Source organism: Cydia fagiglandana, chromosome 19 (assembly GCF_963556715.1).
Source record: "Cydia fagiglandana chromosome 19, ilCydFagi1.1, whole genome shotgun sequence".
NCBI lineage: Eukaryota > Metazoa > Arthropoda > Insecta > Lepidoptera > Tortricidae > Cydia > Cydia fagiglandana.
Genome location: NC_085950.1, coordinates 7,559,190 through 7,584,821, shown reverse-complemented (window position 1 = coordinate 7,584,821; position 25,632 = coordinate 7,559,190). Strand labels below are relative to the sequence as shown.

Genomic DNA, 25,632 nt, shown 5'->3' with positions numbered 1-25,632 from the left:
GGTACCCACCATGGGATGTCACAATTGGGGATGCAACGGATAGTTGTTTGGCCGGATACCGGATATTCGGCTTGACCATCGGCCGTATATCCGGTATCCGGTCGCCGAGTATTCGGCTAGCGGAACTATACCTACATTTCGGTTTTTCAGGTGCGCGTTCTGCAGGTTTGACCTGTTTCCTAGTAAACGTTCGCGCGGACTCATTTCTAGGTTCGAAATGAGTGCGCGTGCAAGTCAGTGGAATGATTAAATTGTTTTAAAATAATATACAAATACGATTATGACCGTGTCTGTTTCTAAAGTCCAATTTGTTTACTCCGAAATCAAGCAATGTTACTATCCGGTATCCGGCCGGATAGTAGGTCACTATCCGGTATCCGGCCGTATAGTAAAATAATGGCCGGAAAGGCTGGATACCGGATAGTAACCGGATATCCGGTGCATCTCTAATCACAATTCATCCTCAATTTATCTAATTTGTCTGAAGGCTGTTCCGTAAAAAACCATGAATGCATACAGTAGATATTCGAGTAAGAACGAGATAGCTGACATACAGTATCCAAAAACCAAAATCATGAACACACCTCTCAACCCTTTCAAAGATTGGGGCTTTCCTCTGCGCGCGTGAAACTTGTACTTAAAGCGTTCGGCAAAATGCAGTCGATTTGCAAACCATGGCAGTAATCCTGAATAATATATCCTTCGAAGAAGTTTGTTCAAGGGTCTTAATAGAGGCGACCCTCGCCGAAGGTACATAGTCGTCAGAAGCGTTCCAACCGGCTCTCTTATAGTATGGATCCCTGTGTCACCATTCTTATCGGCGAACTTCCAAACGTAGGAACGAATGTGAATATCAGACGCTATTGTGTACAGGGGATGATCACCATTCATGACCTTCGTCATGCATTCTAAAGTAGTATTGCAATTTGTGCTGGCGTTCGTCAAGTCGAAATGTGAATATCTTGATAAGTGATTGAATAAGTTGGGGGTGATGAGTAACTGGTAGTTGGAAACGACTTCCCCAGGGCTTTTAGGCTGATAATCTCGAATTGGGTGCGTTGTAGCGCCCAGCAAGGATGCTTGAGCAGCGTATGATATCATGAACACGAAGACAAGTATATTTAATAGCACCATTCTGTATGCTATACCTGATTTAGCTTTCTGTTGACTTATATTGCTGCAGAAATAACCCCAGACGATGAGGATATCCCTACCCGTATCTCTTACTTGCTTTCTAAATATTCCCATGAGCGTAACTGTGACACAGATTATGCAAAAACTTGCAAAAATCGCCCAGTGAGCTAGTGCCCCGAATTGTTTGAAGAGTCCAGACCACTTGTCGAGTAGTTTTGCTCGAGGTAGAATTATTCTCTGGCTATCAATAATGTAAGGGTCTATGAAATCCAAGTTTGACGCTCTATCATAAGTTAGATAGTAACCGCCTATAGCTCCTTCCACGTGGCATGTCTCAACTTCGTGCAACATGCCCGTGAACGTAAAGTTATCCAGACGTGATCCAAATTGTTCAATAATTCCGAGATTTACGAGTTCGACCGTGATACCTTCATATTCACGAATTAGTCTTAACAAATAATTCTCAATGGCGTCTCTGCCGTCTAAAGACACAAAAGGCCAAAAGTTGTGAGACACAAACTTAACATGGCAGCCCAGGAGTTTAGATTTCAACTCGGATTTAAAAATTTCGTCGATATCTCTATCCTGAGCTTCTGAACAACGAAACCGCGGTTCTAGCATTTTTAATACGGGTCGATTACACTCGTCGTATTGATTGCCAAATGTATAAATCAATACATTACGATCGTCCGGATAAACAACAAGAGCGACGTTGTAAATATGATTACGTAGAAGAACATCCGATACATTTTGAAGGTAATCTTCGAGATTATCGATGATGATTATGAATTTCGCTCGCGGATTCCAAAAAGGGTCTCGTCTGACGGAGTCCATTCCCTGTGTGAATACGAAAATATTCTCGAACTGAATGACATAGACGTCGTTGAACACAGTACCGTTCGGCCAGTAGAATGTTCTGGAGACGAACCTCACCGGGCGCGGCAGCAGGGAGTGCAGCGCCTGAACCAGCTCCACATCCACATTGATTACCGTAACATCCGATATATTTCCGAGTTCTATTCGCCGTAATATCATGCTCACGCATTTGTACAGCTCAGTTTTGTCATTATCTTCATATATTTGACCAGAACAATGACAAAATTTCATCAGGAAAAGATACATATAATACAGATGAATCTTTTCCATTATTTATGATATTATATTTTTTCTACTTTATATTTTTTTGACTTGCACAATTCACTTGACTTTCAATAGGGACCTACATTAACTAAAATGGTTTTGTCGCATCTTTGGCGCCCCATTAAGTCGAACCAGCTAATACGTAGGTACATTAATCATTTGGTTCCTTTTAGTGGACTTGTCATTTGTAAGCATATTAATCCAGTTTATTCAATAGTAAATTGACATTTAATTAATATTTTATCTATCCCTCATTAATGAGTTCTAGTCGGTTATGTAATATGAATTATGACGCATCGATCGACAAAGCCATGCCGTAAATAATATAGGTATCAGAGTTAGACCAAGAAAAGCCTGCATCGATTTTGATAAACGTCAAACTTAAACGACATTATGACGTATAAATAACACTTGCCCTGCATGTGCATGGGCTATCAAAATCGCTGCAGACTTTTCTTAATCTAATTCTAGGTACCTATACTATGCCGACACTGCCTCATGTTTGGACGGGCGTGCGGATCCGGGGCACGAGCGAGACAGCACTATGTTTGTACATATATAGCATCGTCCCGTTCGCACATCTGAACAGATTCCAGTTCCACTTTCTATGTGAAGACCTTTTCTGTGCCTCTTGGCTAGACCCCCAGTCTTTCAAGGACACTTGAAAAGCTACCAGTGGCGGATTTGCAGTGTTGGCCGCCCTAGGCCCCAGGCATATACACTGCCGCCTTGCTGCCGCCGCTAATATCTTGCCGCTCTAGGCCCGGGCCTTAGGGCAAATCCGCCACTGAAAGTTACGCATTTCTAAGCCCCGCTACGTCAGCCATCGCGTCGGCCACGCGGTCAGCCACGGCGGCGCTCGCGTTGGCCCCCATGAGCCCGACGCGTACTGCGACGCCCGCCGTCGGCCCCAGCCCGGGGGTTATCATGATGTTGTGCCTGTAACCATGTATAATTATCAGAATAAACCCTATACATGGTTATATAAATATGTTGCTGGTTTCGTCGATCTAGGAACTCAAAACAAAAACGGCCGTTTTAACTTTGGACACATAGATTGACGAATCCAGCAACATAAAAACTAGTCTGATGTATTCAAAAGATACCGTAAAATGGGGTGAGTTGGGTGAAATTTGACTTTCAAACCTCGATAAAATTTTATTTTTACCTGTGAAAACTGAACGTTCGAACGTTTGTATTTTATTTTGGGTAGTTCCATTTCATAACTTTGACGATAAAGAGGAAAACCCACTCACCCCGTAGTGCCTCGTATTTGGGGTGAGAGGGTTTTTCATACAAAGGTGATTTTGGAAGATTGTTGGATCGATTTTTTTTTATTATGCGTATTACTATAGCCCCATTTTAAATTGGAATACATTATTTTTGGAGCACTAGCCTTAAAATCTCTTCTCACCCCCCTCTCAAACCTTCTCTCCCCATTCATAACCCAACTTTCCCCGCGAAATCTACTCACCCCGTTTTACGGTACTTAAATACAAAATACAGTATGTATCAGTGGCGTAGCCAGGCGTGGGCGAAGTGGGCCGTCGCCCACGGCCTCGCGCCAGGCCCCTTCGGGCACAGTGAAATAAAAGGGCCTCGCAGATGCGATTTTGCCCACGGCTACATTAGTTCAAGGTACGCCACTGATAAGTTGCGGTCCCGTTAAATTTAAATAATCACGATTATTTAGCTGCGGCGCTAGTGTGCACGTTGATGGGTTCTTAAGGTGGTTCGATTTTCATACAAAATTCAATCAAAGCTCATTAAGTAACTACACACTATTAGTACATAAATATTTCCGCATTTATCTTCCTTCGAATATTCGTTTGCGCGAAATTAACAGGAAAACAATGTTTCATACAGAAATCATGCAAAAATCATAGTTAAATTTTCATCAATTTTACGTATGTGTGTGTCACAAATGTCGTGTACAGATACATTTGCGACGTTGCCATACCATTTCCGACGTTGCCGGGCTGACCACGGCGCGAATTTGGAGTGCCGTCATGTTTAGTGCAATTTTGTTGACACTGACGTTTGACAGGTACTTAATTGACCTAAGCGAGAATAAGTACCCGAAGTTCGTCAGCTTAGCTAAGAACTATCATGGCGTGTTATGCAAACAGTCGCTTTTTTGCTTACAAACGGAAGATTCCCGGTTCGATCCCCAGTCAATTGTATGCTGGAACATAACTTTTTGTATTTTTGTTACATCTAAATTTCGTATTGTTTTTTTATTTTTATTTAATTTTTCTTATTATCATAAATCGATTGATTAAGTATGGTATGGGCTACACGTATTCGTTTATTTTTGACAAAGAAAATTAGAAATTATACTCTACCTAATCTCTCTTATTTTTACAATCAGGACATCCTCACTGCAATAAAAAAGAGATATATAAAATTTCCTGTGGATAAAATAATGGATTTTGTCTATGAATGAAAAACACAATTATTACTATAGTTTGTTTTTTTTAGCATTAGAAATAAGGTAAACAATCTTGACGTGTCTTTTAATTGAAAAACACATTTTAAAAATAAGTTACGGCAAATATGTAACAATTATAAATCAAATACGATCATTTATATTCTTCTGCTTTCATAAGTAATAGTTTTTTGATTTTTAAAAAGCGTTTAAATCTGTGTGCCTAGCCAAGATGCCAGTCGTTCGCTCCGTAGCGAACGTTAGGGTAATACCTGTCTCTATCACTCTGCCATATTAATGCGACAGACACGGCTGCGCTTCGGTCGCTACGGAGCGTAAACCATTGGCACCTTGGCTAGGCACCCTGGTCATCTGGAAAGCGAAACACATACGGAACGCGTTTCTATTACTCAATACAGTGGCCAGTTGCAGATTCGGCGGTAAACTTAACTATACCTAAATCTGGGTGCCTAGCCAAGATGCCAGTCGTTCGCTCCGTAGCGAACGTTAGGGTAATACCTCTCTCTATCACTCTGCCATATTAATGCGACAGACACGGCTGCGCTTCAGTCGCTACGGAGCGTAAACCATTGGCACCTTGGCTAGGCACCCTGGTCATCTGGAAAGCGAAACACATACGGAACGCGTTTCTATTACTCAATACAGTGGCCAGTTGCAGATTCGGCGGTAAACTTAACTATACCTAAATCTGGGTGCCTAGCCAAGATGCCAGTCGTTCGCTCCGTAGCGAACGTTAGGGTAATACCTCTCTCTATCACTCTGCCATATTAATGCGACAGACACGGCTGCGCTTCAGTCGCTACGGAGCGTAAACCATTGGCACCTTGGCTAGGCACCCTGGTCATCTGGAAAGCGAAACACATACGGAACGCTTTTCTATTACTCAATACAGTGGCCAGCTGCAGATTCGGCGGTAATCTTAACTATACCTAAATCTGGGTGCCTAGCCATGATGCCAGTCGTTCGCTCCGTAGCGAACGTTAGGGTAATACCTCTCTCTATCACTCTGCCATATTAATGCGACAGACACGGCTGCGCTTCAGTCGCTACGGAGCGTAAACCATTGGCACCTTGGCTAGGCACCCTGGTCATCTGGAAAGCGAAACACATACGGAACGCTTTTCTATTACTCAATACAGTGGCCAGCTGCAGATTCGGCGGTAATCTTAACTATACCTAAATCTGGGTGCCTAGCCATGATGCCAGTCGTTCGCTCCGTAGCGAACGTTAGGGTAATACCTCTCTCTATCACTCTGTCATATTAATGCGACAGACACGGTTGCGCTTCGTTCGCTACGGAGCGTACACCATTGGCATCTTGGCTAGGCACCCTGGTCATCTGGAAAGCGAAACACATACGGAACGCTTTTCTATTACTCAATACAGTGGCCAGCTGCAGATTCGGCGGTAATCTTAACTATACCTAAATCTGGGTGCCTAGCCATGATGCCAGTCGTTCGCTCCGTAGCGAACGTTAGGGTAATACCTCTCTCTATCACTCTGCCATATTAATGCGACAGACACGGCTGCGCTTCAGTCGCTACGGAGCGTAAACCATTGGCACCTTGGCTAGGCACCCTGGTCATCTGGAAAGCGAAACACATACGGAACGCGTTTCTATTACTCAATAAAGTGGCCAGCTGCAGATTCGGTTTTAAAGTTAACTATACCTAAACCTGGGTGCCTAGCCACGATGCAGGCTAGTAGAGTTCTCTTTCACCTTCAGCAGAACCGGGAGATCCAAACCTACCTACTTTTCATCTAATAATCTCAAGAATCAGTGCATGATTCAAACTTTACCGGTTGCCGTGGTAAGACCTAGGATTTACCATATCGGTGTTGGTAAAAGCCCGAAGTAAACTAGTAAGATTTAACATTTCGGGCTTTTACCGATCGGCATCGGTAAAACCTAGGTTTTACCGGTAAATCCTAGGTTTTGCCGTACTTCGGGCTTTTACAGTAACATATATATAATAATTGCTCGTTTAAAGGTAAGATAACACAAAGGAGAAACAAAAAGAAATTACCTACTCGCACCAGTCTTGAACCCCAATCCTCTTGCACGTAGTTATTTCCACGAACATACCGTTACGCTATTGCAATGCAACATACTTACGTTGTGTGAAATTGTCTACTACAAGGATCACGGAAACACTGTTTGCATGTGTGAGTAATACTAGGAAAAAGCGTGACAGCAACACTCCGTCGAATTAAAAAGGTGGTTTTTGCACAATGAAGTATTCAATGTTTACTTTAATTGTTCAATATTTATTTAAAGAGTGCGCGAAACATACTTTTAAGTATACAAATACCATGACCATTTCACAAAAAAATAAAACCTGAAATTTTGCAAAAGTGGTGCCATCTAGCGAGAGTTAAGTTTTGAGTAACCTAGGCGAACCACCTTAATATAAAAAGGAACAATGAAAAAATTAAGAGGTAAACGTATACGTAGTAAAAGGTACTTTCTAGAGTTTCTAGTGACGCATTTGGTGGCCAGACGGACATCTACTTACTTGCTCCTCAATTCAGCTACGAAAGCATTGCACTCCATTCCCGGTAACACAATAGTGACAGCATTCATGCGGTCTTCCGGCCGCCGCACGAGGAAGCGGAAGCCGTGCGCGCGCAGGCGCGCGTGGAAGTGCGCGGTGACGGCGGCGTGGCGCGCCCATGCGCGCGGGAGCGACTCGTGCGCAAGCTGCGAGAGGCAGGCGCGGAGGGCGAAGAGGAGGGGGCTGCTCAGCGTGTGGTGATAGCTGGGGAAGTGGGGATTGACGGTATAGGTAGAGTACATAATATAACATAGAAGTAGCATCCTATAGAAGTGGTATACGCGTGCCTCCGTGAGGGACAAAACATACGCAAATGCGACACTGTGATTGGTCGAATTCATTTGTTGCCCACCATTATCAATACTAAAAAAAAGGTGGGGAACAAATAAAATGTGAGACTGTGACAAGGACAAACAATAATAGCGCTTTCGCTGCTACTCCTACTGAAAGATACATTAAGACTCCCGTTCTGTCAGTTATCCCCACCACTCATGCCCAATCCAGTTTAATACTAATAGATTCACGGAATATAATTAATTAATGTAATAAATGTTATCTGTTTTGTGTGCCTAATAAATAAAATAAAATACTCATTACTGATACAGAAAGATACAGCTTAAAGAATAGTAAATTGTGTCACAAGGGAGTAAATTTACATATTTACGGCGAGGGCGCACATGGGATCTGAATCTGAGCGTAGTGAGGGGAAGTGAAATAATTTTTGCTACCATGTGACACATAACGACTGCTTTTCACATCACCGTCGAGGAAATTATTATGTTTTTAAATATTATTTTAGATAAAATATATGCAAGAAAAAAAAGTGCCATAGAACAGAAAAGTGCCACTTTTATGATCCCTCCTAGCCCCCTCCCTGCTAGGAGGGATCGTAGTAGCACTTTTTTTAAATAGGTGATATGAAAAAACAATTGGATAAAGATAACAATTTAATAAGATAATGCGAAAGGCGTTTAGGTTTAGGTCTAGTTTACTAGAATCTCAGTTTCACCCAGGAAGCAAAAGGGGGTTAGTTTTTTCACTGCAAAAAGCAAGCTTTTAAGTGAAACATTAAATATGTATGCTTACAAGAAGGTATCGTCATAACATTTCCATTGCCGAGCTAAAAACGTTATGTCGAAGTAGAACGGCACGTCGTGACTCCTGCTAAATATTTTTGCTCTGAAAAACAATAAAATTAGGTAGTGTTAATTTATCCACTTATGCATTTTACTCTCTCTCTCTGGAGTTGCAGGCGTCCATATGCTACGGTGACTGCTTACCATCAGGCGGGCCGTATGCTTGTTTGCCACCGATGTGGTATAAAAAAAACTTGGACAAATATACGCATAGAAAAATTCAATTGTATTGCCGAAGATCCGAGAAGATTGTATTGCGGATGAGATCTTTTCTCTCCACTTAGACCAATTTACCTACTCTTGCCATCATCATGAGCACATATCGGTTTGATAAGAGCACATATCAGTTATTTTTTGCAATGCTTTGCTCCTTGTCAGCCTGATATTATATTTTTTTCTTCACTACAGCCATTATATATTTTCTTTTTGGCTTCCAGTCCCTCTTCTTTAGACTTTCCCTTCTATGAGTCCTGGAATTCATCGTTTCGTAACGGTTTCTAGCTTCAGAGTATAGCTTCGTCTGATCAACACACTCGTTGAGTAACTTACTCTGCTCGGGCGCTGAACGCCACGGGCGCAACGCCGGCCGGACCGCTCAGCGCCTTCTGGCACGACGCATACGCGCCGTCTACACCCCACTCGTCCATGAGGAAAGGCTCCGCGCCAAGAGATGCTACTATGTCCACTAGCAACAGAGTGTCATATCTGTGAAAAGTTATGTAACTCAGAGTGGGGTTGTTGGTTACTTGGTACTGGTCCTCTTTAACTACCAAGTAACCAACAATCCCACTCAACTCAGGGAACTCAAGTCGGTCGACTTCAAGGAATTGTTGACGAATTCTTTGTCAATAGGTACAATTTCTGTGTCATGTGTCTTTATTAGGTACTCTACGTTTTGCAAACAAAAATATATCCAAAGTATTTAGGTGTGTATTTACTTATGACAGAGATCTCCAAGTCCTTCCAAGGTCTGCAAGGTACCCGTGGAGGAGTCGCCGTGGGTGATGAACAGGCCAGCGGGACGATGCCGCTCCAGCGCTGACTCCAGCTCTTCAAGAGAGAACGTCGTGAAAGGTTCTGAGGTTGTGATTGTCTCTACTCTGATACCTGCAGCAAGAAGAAACAGAATAAGATGGTTGGCGAACAAAATCTTGTCAAGAAAAATATCTACATGACTCCAATCTTTAGAATAATCGAGCACCTGTGGCTGGTCCGCCCTAATCCAAATACTGCCAAGCAATTCGAAGCCTATTAAGTAATACTTGCCAGCACAGACTAGCAGACCGGTAGTACCAGCTTGCTTCCATCCGTGAAAGCGTGTGGCAACCCACTGGCTTTATGTACCGTAAGTATAACGTAGGTATTGCTGAGTTCGCGCAGGAGTTCCATAGTCTTGATACTGACTCACCATATCTCCTGGCCATCTCTTTGGCCCGTTCGTCCCATAATCCCCGACTGGGCACGAGTAGCAGCTCCCCCGGCGCGAGCAGGTTGCAGATGACCGTCTCCATGCCCGCGTGCCCGGACCCGCTGACGGCTAACACCAGCTTGCTACGCGTTTGGAACGCGTACTGAATTCCGGCGCGAATGTCTTCGATCACCTTGAAAAGCGAAGTAAGTTAAGGTGGATTTAAGTAGTTTAGAATGTTTAGATGCTTAGCCCTATTTATGATCAGCGAAGAAATAAATAAGTAAGTTGATGGTAAAAGAAACTTGGTGATAAATATCTGTTGCACGCGCATATGCACAGCAGTGTCATTGACTGCCGCCCCCGGCATCATAGGCGGGCAGCTATGGCTGAAAAATAATTGCATTCCCGTTGCCAGGGAAGTTTTGGGATTATGCTGAGCAAATTTTAAATTACTATGGGAAATCGCGAAAAATAAATTTACCCTCCCACAGACAATGGACCAGCCAAAATGTATGAAACAGCCAAATTTTTTCGCGTTTTCGGGGTTGGTCCCATAGTAAAAGTTGCTCAATATAATCCCAACACCTCCCTGATAAAGGGAATGCAACTGCTTAAAGATAACTATTTTTAGCCACATTGTATTTATAATTACGCGCGTGCTATAGAGATTGGAACAGAAGGGATCAATATACTAAATTCCTCATGCTAAGCGTCCTTTCTTTATTTAAAGACTTACCTTATAATATTCCGCACAAGCAGGCGATATGACAGGCGCGGCATATGCTGCGGCTACAGCTGGGTATAAGTCATTCGGCCCCGGCCCGCACATTAGGGGCTTCGAAAACTGTCGGTCACTTATTATTGGAGCGGGGACTCCCAGACTGTGGGAGGCCATTTCTGAAAAATAAAAGACATAGGTACCTACAGTAGGTGCGTATATTAGGGGCGGCAGTCTATATGGTGGGTCCTGAGAAAGGGGCGGCTAGTACTTACTACAGGGACCTGGATTTAGGGCGGCAAAGACTGTAAATCCACCACTGAATAGGTACCGTAAAACGGGGTGAGTTGGCTGGAAATCGAAGTTCAAACCTGGGTAAAAGTTTATTTTTATATATATGTGGCACATTGATTTATATGTATACAAAAAAGTGTTCCGGAGGTATGAATTTTAGTTTGTCAATGATACCTAGTTTGTTGCTTCATTGCGTAGTTTCAATGAAAAATTCATAATAGTAGGCAAAGCCAGCTCACCCCGTAGTTGGGGTTGTAAGGCCTCGCAATGGAGTGAGATGGAAAAATTGCTAGGGTTGACACTTTCGGATCAAGAAAATACCTCGACTTGTCAAGGGGATTTTTTATTAATACTTACTATGTACTCAATACTTATTTCAAAGTGAGGAGGTGAGGAAATGCCTATTTAATTTTAGTTCCACCATGCATGTACGTCCCATGTTCCACCATCTATGATATAAGAATTCCAGAAACTCGGTAAAATAGGGCAAAAAATGTGTAGGATGCAACAGAACTTTTCCACTGTCAAATTAATTTACCAGAATATGTTACCGTAAAACGGGGTGAGTAGGTTTCGCGGGGAGAGTTGGGTTATGAATGGGGAGAGAAGGTTTGAGAAGGGATTTTAAGGCTACTGCTACAAAAATAATGTATTCCAATTTAAAATGGGGCTATAGTAATACGCATAATAAAAAAAATCGATCCAACAATCTTCCAAAATCACCTTTGTATGAAAAACCATCTCACCCCAAATACGAGGCACTACGGGGTGAGGTGGGTTTTCCTCTTTATCGTCAAAGTTATGAAATGGAACTACCCAAAATAAAATACAAACGCCCGAACCACTTATTATATACACCATTCAGTTTTCACATGTAAAAATAAAATTTTATCGAGGTTTGAAAGTCAAATTTCACCCAACTCACCCCATTTTACGGTACATAAATACATACATAGTAATATTAGTAATTTCTTACTTGAGACGCCGCTACTCTGGTCACGGCACACACGACGTTTTTAAAATCACTTTAAAACACATCTAATATAATAAGCTAGTTATTAATTTCTTTTAGCAATACCACTGTAGGTATATATCTTGTTTGTACCTAAATAAATGATATTAAAAATACAAAAAAAAAAATATTATGTATAATATCTTTTAAAAAATTCAAATAAAACTATAGTCAAGTAGAAAGTCGTGCCTTCTAATCTAAAGTTGATGGATAAACTGGTAAACTTGATGCAAATTAGGGTTCTAAGCTAATTGCTGCTTGCTCATAATAAGAGACCTTTCACACTTGTTGATCCAATGAGCAATCGAATCCGGTACCAAATTTATTTAAACGCATTTTAAGTTTCATATTAAGCGTTTGCAAACGTAATTAGCACGTGCATAAAACACCTGAATCTAGATCCAGATCTGACGAACGGGATCCTGATGATCAAATTTGTTTGCTTGCATTTTACTTGCTACATCGCCGGCTTATACATATACCGATCCCTATCTCGTATGGAAGGCGTGAAAGGGCTTTAAAGTCGTGTTTTCTAAATTACATTAGTAATTAGTAATTTTAAATCAATAATTAGCAGATGTCGTTATCAAAGTGGGTTACAAAAATTTAACTAAACGAGTCTACCTACTTACAAGTTGCTAGGTACATTTGTTGATTAAATTGTTTCTTGTATAATAAAAGTCGTCGCAATCATTAGCAGCGGTTTATTGTGTTGTTAGTCTTCAAAAACGTAACAATGATACACGGGGAAGGTGAAGTATTGGTGCCAGCACATTTGAACTTTGGTAGATTCGTTTTGGACCGTCTGCGGGGGGCGAAGCCAGATCAAACGTGCTTGGTAAGTACTTAGTAGTTTTGTTTGTACTCTCTTTAGCTATTCTTCACAAACTGACGAGGAAATTGTATTTTATTAACAAGAGCAGTGGCGTCGCGTGAACTAATCTAGCTGCTGTGGGCGAAGTCGCATCTGCGAGGCCCCTTTTCTTCCGTTGTGCCCGAAGGCGCCTCGCGCGAGGCCCTCCTTGGGGCGCGAGACCTTGGGCGACAGCCCACGCCTAACTAAGCCACTGAACAACAGTGACAGTGAGCAAAATAGCATTTTGCTCCCTGTCTATAATGTTCAATTAACGCTAGTGGGGTGAAATATTCCACTGAAACCGCAGAGCGCGGCCGATTAAATTCAAATTAAAGATGGACGGAATGTTCGGTAATTAAATATATCAGGTATACAGAAGTTAACGTTTAAAAAAACGCCGTGTATATATAGGTAGGTTTATTTTATATAGGTAGGTATATTATAAAATTACAACATAAACTTATCTTAAAGGCCGGCAACGCACTTACAATCCCTCTGGTGTTGTGTGTCCATGGGCAACGGTCATTGCTTACAATGCCTACCCTCTGGCGATTCGTCTGCTTACATGTTTGACATCATCATCATCATATCAGACAGAGGACGTCCTCTGCTGGCCATAGGCCTCCCCCAAAGAGTGCCACAATGGCCGGTCTTGCGCCACCCGCATCCAGCGGACTCCCGCGACCTTTACCTGGTCGTTAGTCCACTTTTTGGGGGGTCTACCCACGCTGCGCCTTCCGGTACGTGGTATGTTGATATTGACATACATTAAAAAAATACATTATTAAAATGTTTCAGCGAAACTGCACGTCCGGTGAGCAGTTGACGTTTAGAGAGTTTACGCAGTATGCAGTCAGGCTGGGAGCGGCGCTGGCGCAGCTGGGAGTGGGGAGGGGGGACACCGTGGCGTTGGGGGGTGAGCCCCGCGTCACATTTATGGCCACCGGGCTGGCGGTTGTGGTGACCGGCGCGGCATACACGCCTATACCCCTCAGTTGTGGATCAGGTATTGTTTAATGGCTCCTCTACACGATGGGCCAACGCCGGCCACTCCAAGGGACGCACTTATGCGTTAGAGGGAGCAAGTGATGTGGCTATCTCATTCTACCGCATGGCTGCGTCCCTTGCAGTGGCCGGCGCTGGCCCATCGTGTAGAGGAGCCATAAGAGACCTTTCAAACCTCGTGTCACTTTAACAGCTGCATAGATTTACTCGTACGCTAAAGCCAACAACAACAGAACGGATATGATGGTCGTTTATTGTCTACGTAACAGCGTGACAAAAAGGTATCCGTCACTTTCTATCCCGCGGTGTTAAAAAGAGACAATTATTTTATCACGTGGATAAAGCCGTCCATAATACGCCTGCTGATCATCCTACGGGCGGCCATTTTCCTTCTTGGAGAGCTTTCTTTTTAACCGACTTCCAAATCCCAAAGGAGGAGGTTATCAATTTGGTTATGTTTTTTTTTTTTTTTTTATGTTTGTTACTCCATATCTCCGTCATTACTGGACCGATGTTGAAAATTATTTTTTTGATTGTATGTATATGCATACAGATTGGTCCCGTTTTTGTCAAAATCCAGTTCTGATGATGGGATCCATGAGGAATCGACGGAACTCCTCAAATCTTAAAGGCATACATATGGTGATTTTTGTGTTTTTATCAACAAATCAAACATATACATTCAAAAACGTGACATTTGATGAAGTAAAACTGCTGATGATGATCAGAACGGAACTCTTCAACGACGCATAGTTCACCTTTGGCGATTTGTCCTCTTCGTTATGTTTGTTAAGCAAGTTTAGTTTTTAAGCCACAATTTTATCAACCTTGAGTTCTGATGATGGGATCCATGAGAAATCGAGGGAACTCCTCAAATTTTAAAGGCATGCGTATAGAGATTTTTGTATTTTCATCAGAAAATCAAGCATTTTCATTAAAAACTGTCGCATTTGATGAAGTGGAACTGCTGATGATGATCAGAACGGAACTCTTCAACGACGCATAGTTCACGTTTGGCGATTTGTCCTCTTCGTTATGTTTGTTAAGCAAGTTTAGTTTTTAAGCCACATTTCTGTCAAGCTCGAGTTCTGATGATGGGATCCATAAGGAATCGAGGGAACTCCTCAAATCTTAAAGGCATACGTATAGAATTTTTTGTATTTTCATCATAAAATCAAGCATTTACATTAAAAACTGACGCATTTGATGAAGTGGAACTGCTGATGATGATCAGAACAGAACTCTTCAACGACGCATAGTACATGTTTGGTGATTTCGAATTTCGATTTTGACTTGGACTGGGACCCGGACTCATACCCGGATCCGGTTCGGACCCGGACTCGGACTCGGACTCGGACCCGGACTCGGACCCGGACTCGGACCCGGACCCGGACTTGGACCGGGACTCGGACCCGGACTCTGACTCAGAGACCCGGACCTTGACCCGGAAAACCAAGTTATGATACCTAAACTAAATAAACCACTATGATTACCTACCATAAAATGTGGGTATGATGATGCCAAACCCCTCCCGCTCAAACTCCCGTACACCGAACCGCATGCGCCGTTAAGTGGGTTAGGTTAGGTTTGAACTGCGATCCTCACAGAACCGAACAAAAGTGGGTTAGGTTTGGTTAGAACTGCGAGTCTTACAGAAACGAAATGCTACTAGAAAAGTGGGTTTGATTAGGTTCGAACTGCGATCCTCACAGAACCGAACTGCTATCAGAGAAGTGGGTTAGGTTAGGCTAGATAACTACGACCCTTACGGAAACGAAATGCTACTAGAAAGTAGGTACTGGTTTTACCTCCTTTTCTACATAGTGCACCATCTACCATAATCTTTCACCGGGCCCCATAGAAGTCGGTTTTTTTTTCTTAAAAATTATCTATAGAAAAACTATTCATCCGCTGAATTTCTTCTTGGTTAAGGATGATTCACGTTAGAATTGTCCGGGTTCGGGCTAAGGCTGCCAAAGCTTCGTTTTCTTTGGCAGGTATGGGCTTCTAAGTTTTTTATAGAAAACTGATGTGTCGAACGCCTCTGTCCGAACACTGACCACTCTAGCATGCATCATACATCACCCGGATCCCTCCTGTAGGCATAGGTATTATGAATGCGTTGTCACGCAAAATGTATTTAAATACCTAGTGCAGCCATTCTCAAAGTGTGTTCCGTGGAACCCTAGGGTTCCGCAAAGCCTCTGTTGGGGTTCCGCGAAAATATACTTGTAATAATAAGAAAAAAAACAGCTTTTCTATAGGTATATCTGGTCCACAGCGATGAACGAAAATTTTTAATTTGGGGTTCCGTCAAATATTTCGCTTGCCGAAAGCAAGCCGAAAGGGTTCCGTCACCAAAAAAGTTTGAGAACTAATAAGAAAGAGAAATAATAAGAAAAAAACCAGCTTTTCTATAGGTATATCTGGTCCACAGCGATGAACGAAAATTTTTAATTTGGGGTTCCGTCAAATATTTCGCTTGCCGAAAGCAAGCCGAAAGGGTTCCGTCACCAAAAAAGTTTGAGAACCGCTGACCAGTGGATTGTTAACCAAGAGATGAAATACATTTTACCCGAGTTTTACACTATACTTAGGCAAAAGTACCGTTATTTATGGAATGGGGAGATAAATATCAAAATGGAAATTGTATAAACAAATCCATTTAAACCCAAATTTCAATTGCTTATCGTAAAAAAAAAATATAGTCGTACCTAGATCGTAAAATGCTCTAGTGCAGAAACGTATCATTTTCCGCACACCTTTTAGAACAACAATGACCCTCTTTCAGAGCATGAGAACTGAAGAATTATTTACTGTTTCCAGCAACCCTGACGCACAAGTTAAAGCTAACAAAGCCAAAGTACTTCATCTGTACTCGCCTGTTCTGGGAAACCCACAGCACGACACTGAAGAGTTTGGATTTCATCGAAACCTTCATTTGTTTCGACGATATTGAAGACATAAAGTTATCTGTGAAAGAGTTAGTCTCAAGCCAAAGCCACGTGGATGTAGACGCGTTTGAGCCCGCTGTTGTGAGTGGAGACGAGGTGGCTGTAGTGTTGTATTCGTCCGGGACTACTGGAATGTCTAAAGGAGTGATGATAACGCACCTCAGCTGTATTGTGAGGTGTGATACGCAAGGGTGAGCTTATTCTTTAAGTCATGTAAACATAAAGTTCCTGAAGGTTACTCTGTCATCATCATCATCATCATCTCAGCCATAAGACGTCCACTGCTGAACATAGGCCTCCCCCTTATGGGGGGTGAATGCCATAATCGCCACGCTTGGCAAGCGGGTTGGCGATCGCAGTCGAGTACACCGAATTTGAGGGACGCTGCTGCCCGTCCACCGGTGGTCTTGGACGTGGTTTAAGGACATACCCGGGTTACTCTGTATCTTTAGGTATTTAAATAAAAGTAAACAAAATCTACCGTCAAATGGCTCCTTAAGCCAGTTTAAGTGTAGATGAAAACATTACACCATCATATAATATTGGTTAAAGTCAAGTCGTTCGGTGACTGATCCAGACGGTTTTGTAATTGGTCGGTTAACCAATAAATGTAGTAACTACCCGAAAATGTCTAAATTGTTTGTTTATTTTTATTTAAATACCTAAAGATACAGACTACAGCTAAGTCAATTTTAACCAACTTCAAGATTTCAAAGGAGATTTTTAATACGTCGGTATCTTTAACCTCTAGCCGCCTAGAGATCTATAAAAAGGTCTCCTGTTCCATTATAATTTGAACTTTGTGTTGACAAAATAAAGTTTCATTTTGCTTGACAAGGTTTGACGTATGGGTGGCTAGAGGATAATGTTCCTTAATTTGTCGGCTAGCTAGGCCGATTCGGTAAATCGCTCTTTGTGTCCTAACAGTTGGTTATAGTCCCTTTTTCATTACGCCAGCATCTCGTGATGGAATCTTGGAGAAATCGAGACTACACAATTAGTAAACATTATGATTTTTGGTAGTGGTAATTATTAGTGGGACCTAACACTAAATAAATAGGTCTGTGCGTTCTTATTGATATTATTTAACACATTCGCTGCGTTACGGGAAGCATTTGGCCGTATCTGACTTTCCGCCGGTGCGGCAGCTATCTGCGCTTGTCTTACCCCCGGTGCGGCGGTGGTTTTTAGGGTTCCGTACCCAAAGGGTAAAACGGGACCCTATTACTAAGACTTCGCTGTCCGTCCGTCTGTCACCAGGCTGTATCTCACGAACCGTGATAGCTAGACAGTTGAAATTTTCACAGATGATGTATTTCTGTTGCCGCTATAACAACAAATACTAAAAACAGAATAAAATAAAGATTTAAATGGGGCTCCCATACAACAAACGTGATTTTTGACCAAAGTTAAGCAACGTCGGGAGGGGTCAGTGCTTGGATGGGTGACCGTTTTCTTTTTGCTTTTTTTTGTTTTTTTTTGCATTATGGTACGGAACCCTTCGTGCGCGAGTCCGACTCGCACTTGCCCGGTTTTTTTTTCTTCTTGTCTGTTACCTCCCGTGATTCTTCTCACTTGATGGTCTCATCGGAAGATCAGCGCTGGAAGCCACCATCAACATGCTGAGATGGAGCCATTTCGTGGCACTTTAATTATAAACACTTATTTTGTGTTTTCTTATTGTTTGTGCTTACGAATAAATCAATTCTATTCTATTCTATTTTTTTCCTTTCAGTTGGTATGGCTTCGATTCTTTGCAAACAGCCTACTTCGCGGGTGACGACCAGTGTGGCTCTTACGGCATTTTTCCGGTGTATACGTTTTGGTGCGCGGGGAAAACTATGGTCTACTCGGAAGATGACGTGGACTTGAGAATTATACAAGACTATAAGGTGAGGAAACAACCGTAATTTATAACCTACCTACTATCAAAGACATATGTAACTTCGTATAAAATGAATAAAGTCTAAGGAAAAAACGTGCCTGGGAAGTCATTCTCGGATAGATGCCGCACACACCTTTAGCCTATGCTCGGCTAGATGGCGTGACGACCCCGTTTCATATTTAACAATTTTAACACATGGATATTAGTGAATGAACATGGATCAAAATGATATAAAAATTATTAAATCATTTATCCATATACATACATTTTTTGATAATTTTATACGGTTTCGTTTTGAGTTATAGTCGTGTGTCGATAGATGGCAGTAAATTTACTGTGACTACAAAATTTACTATGACAGGACCCCTCTATACTATCTATTCTTTTTGCTACTATCTAGATACTTTAGTTTCATTTTCTTTACATTTACTTCTTCCAATGACCTTTCATTACCTCAGAGACATAATTCCAGGAGTGAAATGCTAGGTATATTCTAAAGTTTCTGACCTAAAAGTATATATAAATAAAGATACTTAGTACCTATATATGTTATGTACCCCTCCACTTTGCCAAATCAGTCATTGACTAATATACTAACCGCAATACGAATTAAAGAACCATTTGCCAGATTTGACACTTGGTACTGTGACTATATAGCTCCTGTACAATGGTTACTTTCAATGCATAACGGGGCACGGCAGTCTTCTCTGGGGTAAAAATCATTAAGTAAAGTGTTCGTTAAATGCCAACGATATTTCATTGTAGGTTGATGTTATGCCCACCGTCCCAGCATTTGCGGAAGAGCTGCTGAACTCTAAAGGTGAATACGACCTGAGTTCGCTGAAGATAATTTATACTGGTACCGCGCCTCTTCATCTCTCGACTGCAAAAGCATTCAAGGAAAGGCAAGTATTTAAACTAAACCTACTATGTATGTCGCCATACACTTACTACCACAGAATAAGTAATAGTATTATCATACAGAACGACCACGCACCGCCCCGCCCCGACTCGCATTACCTCGCCCCGCGACTGGCCGCGACATGAATCTGGCGGACTTCTGGCGTCCTCTCAGTAAAGCGACTTATCCACACATACACAATGACGCGCATGATTTTTGATGTATGGCGTGTCCGGCTTGTTTTTTATACAATGTGGTAGTGACGTCTCCTCTGTCACTGTTCGAAGTCGTTCCACAATATTCTAACAGATGGAGCCAACACGTTCTACATCGCGCTTACGGAGTTTCGATATAGTACCAGACCTATAAATACCTGAACAACTCTCAGTGGACTTCGGTCCCCAGGCACAACACCCACCTGGAGAGAGTACTCTCTATTGGCCCTGTCTACCTTTCTACATGGTCACTGGCCACGCGAAAAATTTCAAAATATTCCTAACTCATGAAAAAAAACTTTGCAGGTACCCAAACATTGAGCTGCTAAATATATATGGCACGACCGAAGCTCATATGATAACAACACAAGGCCCTTCGCCTATTGGAACTACAACTATTGGCGTCGCCGCTCCGGGTGTTACCATTAAGGTTAGTACCTAAACCTAACCTAACCTTCAAATATCTTCATTAAAAAGTAGTTTTTATAGATAGCAAAGAAGCGTACAGCCTGGATGTTGCAACGCTTGAAACTTCAGCGGGTGTCACAAGCGCGTTGGCACTTATATCAGCGGTTCTCAAACTTTTTTAGTGACGGAACCGTTTTGGCAAGCGAAATATTAGACGGAGCCCCAAATTAATTTTCGTTCATCACTGTGGACCAGATATACCTATACCTACCTATAGAAGAGCTGTTTTTTTTTCTTACAAGTATTTGTAAGAAAAAAACCCCAACAGAGGCTTTGCGGAACCCTAGCGTTTCGCGGAAACACTTTGAGAATGGCTGACCTATATAAAGATTCAAGCAACCCCACAGGTAACAAGGGAGCATAATATATGTTTTGCAGCTGATAATATCATCGAGTGATCCGTCCGAATTAGGTTTTGAATATTGCTAAAAAGTGAGATCAAAACCACACTTTGCTCACTTTTTATACATTTCTGTAACAGGAGCAATAAATTAAATTGTTGGCTGTACGCCTCAAACTGACCAACATTTATTCAGCAACTTTTGAAAATAACTCATGGTTTGATTTTTATTACACTTTAAAGTTTATTCTAAGACGCAATGTATTGCAAATTTTGTCATGTTTACAGCGTGACAAGCAACGTCAAACACGCTGATGTCAGTGTACATTGAAGGCAATATTTATTTTGTATGAAAAAGAGGAAGTCTAAAGGATTCATAATTTTTAAAGGTTGCTGAACAAATGTTGGTCAGTTTGAGGAGTACAGCCTTTAGTTTAATTTATTGCTCCTGTTACAGGAAGCACCCTGTATTAGGTACATTTTTTTTAAGGTCGAAGGATAGTATTTTTGTATATTGCACCTACCTATATTGCACTATCTTCGATTTATTTATTTATTTACCAGGTCGTCGATACAGAAACGCGGGCGACACTAGGCCCGAACCAGCGCGGCGAGATCTGCGTCCGAAGTCCTTTCCTCATGAAGGGCTACCTGGGGGCTACCGCGGGCTACCTGGACGAGCAGGGGTTCTACCTGACGGGCGACCTGGGCTATTATGACGAGCAGAAGAAGTTCTATCTCGAGGGGAGGCTGACTGATATTATACATCATCATTTGGGATATAAGGTTTGACTTTTTAAGATATACTGATTTGAAGCAAATTAATTACAATTTCCAATCCAATACAACAATTTTATATTTGAAGATAAAAATACATATGTATATTAGGTTTGGAAACTTACTAAGGTGGTGGTACTAGTGCTCGGCATGCTAATGCCCAATAGATGACACCCTGCTGTCACCTCTATTGACAATGACTTACCGGAGATTCAAGATGCCATGTACTGGGAGCGCGTCGAACATTAGTACCACCATCTTATAATCAACCTGGAACCTCTGTGTTACGTAACCTAGAATCCCTACCGCGCACATAGTGACATTTTAAAGTGTTTTAAAATAATCTTGTCTCACGCTCGCAGCAAAATGGAACTTTGCTCACAATTTTACAATGTAATTTTGCAACAGTTAACTTCGTGATACTGAGGTGAAAATTATATTAAACATAAGTCTAACCACTCCTACGTTTTATTTAAACTTATTTTATTTCGTATTCGGAGTAGTTATTATAATTTTAAGATGTTAAAACACGTATAGTCGCACCAAACAAAGTCTGCAGCGGATTTGATAGCCCACGCAGTGTAAGTGTTATGTAGACGTCATAATTTCATAGAAGTTTGACGTTTAAAATGACACTTGCACTGCGTGGGCTATCGAAATCACTGGAGACTTTTCATGGACTGACTCTAGTGACATTCAAATGTTTTAAGGTAATCTTGTCTCACGCTCGCAGCAAAATGGAACTTTGCTCACAATTGTCAAATTTAATTTTGCAACAGTAAACTTCGTGATATACTGAGGTGAAAATTATATTAAACATTAGTCTAACCACTCCTACGTTTTAAACTTGTTTTATTTTGTATTCGGAGTAGTTATTAATCGAACGAGCGAGCGAAGCGAAGCGAAGTTCTTACATTCGACTTGGATCACGCGGCTGGCTAGCGGCATGTCCCGGCATTTCGATGTTTTTAAGCTGAACTATCTTCTGACAGATAGTTTGATACTCAAGAACTTAAGTAAATTTGTTCTAATTTAAATGAAATTGGGTAAACGTGTAATTGAGGGCTTTAGATTTTAGTCATTAAATTATGAGCAGGCTCGATCAAGGGATTATTGAGTTAGAAGACCTTAAAATGCTAAAAAGCCATTTGTGAGGGGTCTTGCTATTCTGGTCATTTTAATTGCAAGAAAGTATGGTCGAGTTTGGTATCAAATGAAAGGGCTCGGTTTGTTACACATTTATAATATTGTTTTTTTTTCCACTATTCACCAAGGAATAAGTTAATTCTAAGTTAATTTATAGTATTTTTTTATTTAAATCTATTGTTACTAATGTTTTTATTGTATGTTAAATAAATCCAATATGGCGGCCATGCACTACGTCATAAAAGTCGTCATGGATGTCGTTTTATAGGTTTTTGGGGGCGCAGATTTCGAAAATTATGACCATTTTGGATTCCAAAATGGCGGCCGTGCACTATGTCATAAAAGTCGTCATGGGTGTCGTTTTATAGGTTTTAGGGGGCGCAGATTTCGAAAATGATGACCATTTTGGATTCCAAAATGGCGGCCATGCACTGTGTCATAAAAGTCGTCATGGATGTCGTTTTATAGGTTTTGGGGGGCGCAGATGTCGAAAATGATGACCATTTTGGATTCCAAAATGGCGGCCATGCACTATGTCATAAAAGTTGTCATGGGTGTCGTTTTATAGATTTTAGGGGGCGCAGATTTCGAAAATGATGACCATTTTGGATTCCAAAATGGCGGCCATGCACTATGATATAAAAGTCGTCGTGGGTGTCGTTTTATAGGTTTTAGGGGGCGCAGATTTCGAAAATGATGACCATTTTGGATTCCAAAATGGCGACCATCCACTATGTCATAAAAGTCGTCATGGGTGTCGTCTTATAGGTTTTAGGGGGCGCAGATTTAGAAAATGATGACCATTTTGGATTTTTGGATTCCAAAATGGCGACCATCCACTATGTCATAAAAGTCGTCATGGGTGTCGTCTTATAGGTTTTAGGGGGCGCAGATTTAGAATATGATGACCATTTTGGATTTCAAAATGGCGGCCATGCACTGTGTCATAAAAGTCGTCATGGGTGTCGTTTTATAGGTTTTGGGGGGCGCAGATTTCGAAAATGATGACCATTTTGGATTCCAAAATGGCGGCCATGCACTATGTCATGAAAGTCGTCATGGGTGTCGTTTTATAGGTTTTGGGGGGCGCATATCTCGAAAATGATGACCATTTTGGATTCCAAAATGGCGGCCATCCACTATGTCATAAAAGTCGTCATGGGTGTCGTTTTATAGGTTTTAGGGAGCGCAGATTTCGAAAATGATGACCATTTTAGATTCCAAAATGGCGGCTGTGCACTATGTCATAAAAGTCGTCATGGGTGTCGTTTTATAGGTTTTGGGGGGCGCAGATTTTGAAAATGATGACCATTTTGGATTTAAAAATAGCGGCCGTGCACTATGTCATAAAAGTCGTCATGGGTGTCGTTTTATAGGTTTTGGGGGGCGCAGATTTTGAAAAAGATGACCATTTTGGATTTAAAAATGGCGGCCATGCACTGTATCATAAAAGTCGTCATGGGTGTCGTTTTATAGGTTTTGGGGGGCGCAGATTTCGAAAATGATGACCATTTTATATTCCAAAATGGCGGCCATGCACTATGTCATAAAAGTCGTGATGGATGTCGTTTTATAGGTTTTGGGGGCGCAGATTTCGAAAATGATGACCATTTTGGAAACCAAAATAGCGGCCATGCAGTATGTCTTAAAAGTCGTCATGGATGTAGTTTTATTGGTCATGGTCATCATTTTCGAAATCTGCACACCTGTTACAAATAAGGTATTAGGTATAGTAGTAGTACGAAATATAATCTGAAAGGAATCTAGTAATATATTTCTGTAATGAGGAATCGACATTGATTCCAATTACTATTAATTGTAATATTCGAAAAATTGATTCCTGATTCCTCAAATGGAATTGTAGGTACTTAGTAATTCAGTATTGTTAGATTACAAAGTAATCTGGGAATCGGTAATCAGATTACAAAGTAATTTCAAGTAATCGTGGAATCAGGAATCAATTACGAAATGCCCATCTCGGACTAAGTAGCACTGCAATTCAATTGATCTTTTTGGCGAACCGCGAGTTCACAGTTCGGGGCGAACTACTAGTTTTAAGATGTTAAAACACGTACCTCTCTCTGTATGCTAGATATCACCACTAGAGTTGGAAGAAATCCTGTTGGGTCACCCGGCGGTGCGCGAGGCGGGGGTGGTGGGGCTAGCAGAGGGGGGAGGGGAGCGCCCCGCCGCCGCTGTGGTTCTGCGCCCCGGCGCCAGCGCTACAGAGGCCGAGCTGCAAGACTATGTAGACTCGAAGGTAATTTTTGTAACCACCATACCAGGTACATATATCTCCACTAGTATATTATCCGCAAACCTAACTGACGACGTTGTAAGACTTCTTATTCACGCTTACGTGGTCATAGCAAGAGAGAGATAGCGATAGAAGCTCGGTCCTCAGTTTGGTTTGCGGATAGTTAGAAGTCATGGGGTTCGCAATCAATAAGTTACCTATACAATAAATAGGTAAATAAATACCAGGGGACATCTTACGCAGATCAACCTAGCCAAAGCTTGTATTATTGGGTGCGACGATATACATAAACCTCATCGAAACGAAACCTCATTAAGGAACGAAATCTAATTCATATGGGGTATTTGTGAAATGCACGATGGGCAAAATACAAACGACAAGCGGCGGGGGCAAAATGTATGTGTCATGGGATATCTTCAGAACTGTCGAATAACTAATGTGTTCGGGACGCAAAATTAGCAGTCGCAGAAAAAATCAACTTCGCTCATTTAATGTCCACTTAACCGGCTTATGTACAGTGACGCTCCGTGCTTGTCGAGCCATTTAGAGTTCTAGCTAAATTGGAAAATCCATAGCGTAAGTATTAAACAACCAATTTAGCTGGTACTAACATAATTCATGTATCAACATTTGTGTTCGCAGGTAACTTGGTATATGAAGCTCAGCGGTGGTGTGAGGTTTGTATGTGAGCTGCCGCGGAACGCACAGCAGAAAATATTACGGCGGACACTCAAGGACATGCTGGCCTGAATCAGTTGAATAGCGTCGATTATGACCGCGAGCCACGAACAGATTTCCATGACCAATCGCCTCCCAGACGATAACTTGTATGATGCACCCTCGTGGACGTCAGCTGCCGCTCCGACGGTCTTTCCACCGCGATACAACCGGCTGACCATTTTTTTAATTCATGATAGCATCTAAACTATCATCTGACGAAGTATCAACCGGGAGGCGATGACTGACGATATTTGCTCCT

General features: G+C 41.8%; 3 protein-coding genes across 3 annotated transcripts; 1 reads left to right on the top strand and 2 right to left on the bottom strand.

Annotated features, from left to right (window-relative positions):
* Positions 1-2,169, bottom strand: LOC134674206 (uncharacterized). The gene has a single exon (XM_063532264.1). The coding sequence runs from the start codon at positions 2,167-2,169 to the stop codon at positions 469-471; it is 1,701 nt and encodes a 566-aa protein (XP_063388334.1). The 3' UTR covers positions 1-468.
* An 899-nt stretch (positions 2,170-3,068) lies between these two features.
* Positions 3,069-10,720, bottom strand: LOC134674204 (alanine--glyoxylate aminotransferase-like). Its single transcript, XM_063532263.1, has 7 exons — positions 10,562-10,720; positions 9,823-10,015; positions 9,353-9,521; positions 8,964-9,119; positions 8,365-8,457; positions 7,240-7,482; positions 3,069-3,213 (listed from the first exon to the last, which is right to left on the bottom strand). Exons 1-7 carry the CDS (start codon positions 10,718-10,720, stop codon positions 3,069-3,071), a joined length of 1,158 nt encoding a protein of 385 aa, XP_063388333.1.
* A 1,646-nt stretch (positions 10,721-12,366) lies between these two features.
* Positions 12,367-25,403, top strand: LOC134674203 (luciferin 4-monooxygenase-like). The gene is made up of 9 exons (XM_063532262.1): positions 12,367-12,687; positions 13,504-13,711; positions 16,537-16,855; positions 18,400-18,556; positions 19,315-19,458; positions 19,856-20,095; positions 21,038-21,259; positions 24,489-24,656; positions 25,296-25,403. Exons 1-9 carry the CDS (start codon positions 12,586-12,588, stop codon positions 25,401-25,403), a joined length of 1,668 nt encoding a protein of 555 aa, XP_063388332.1. The 5' UTR covers positions 12,367-12,585.
* Positions 25,404-25,632: the final 229 nt, after the last annotated feature.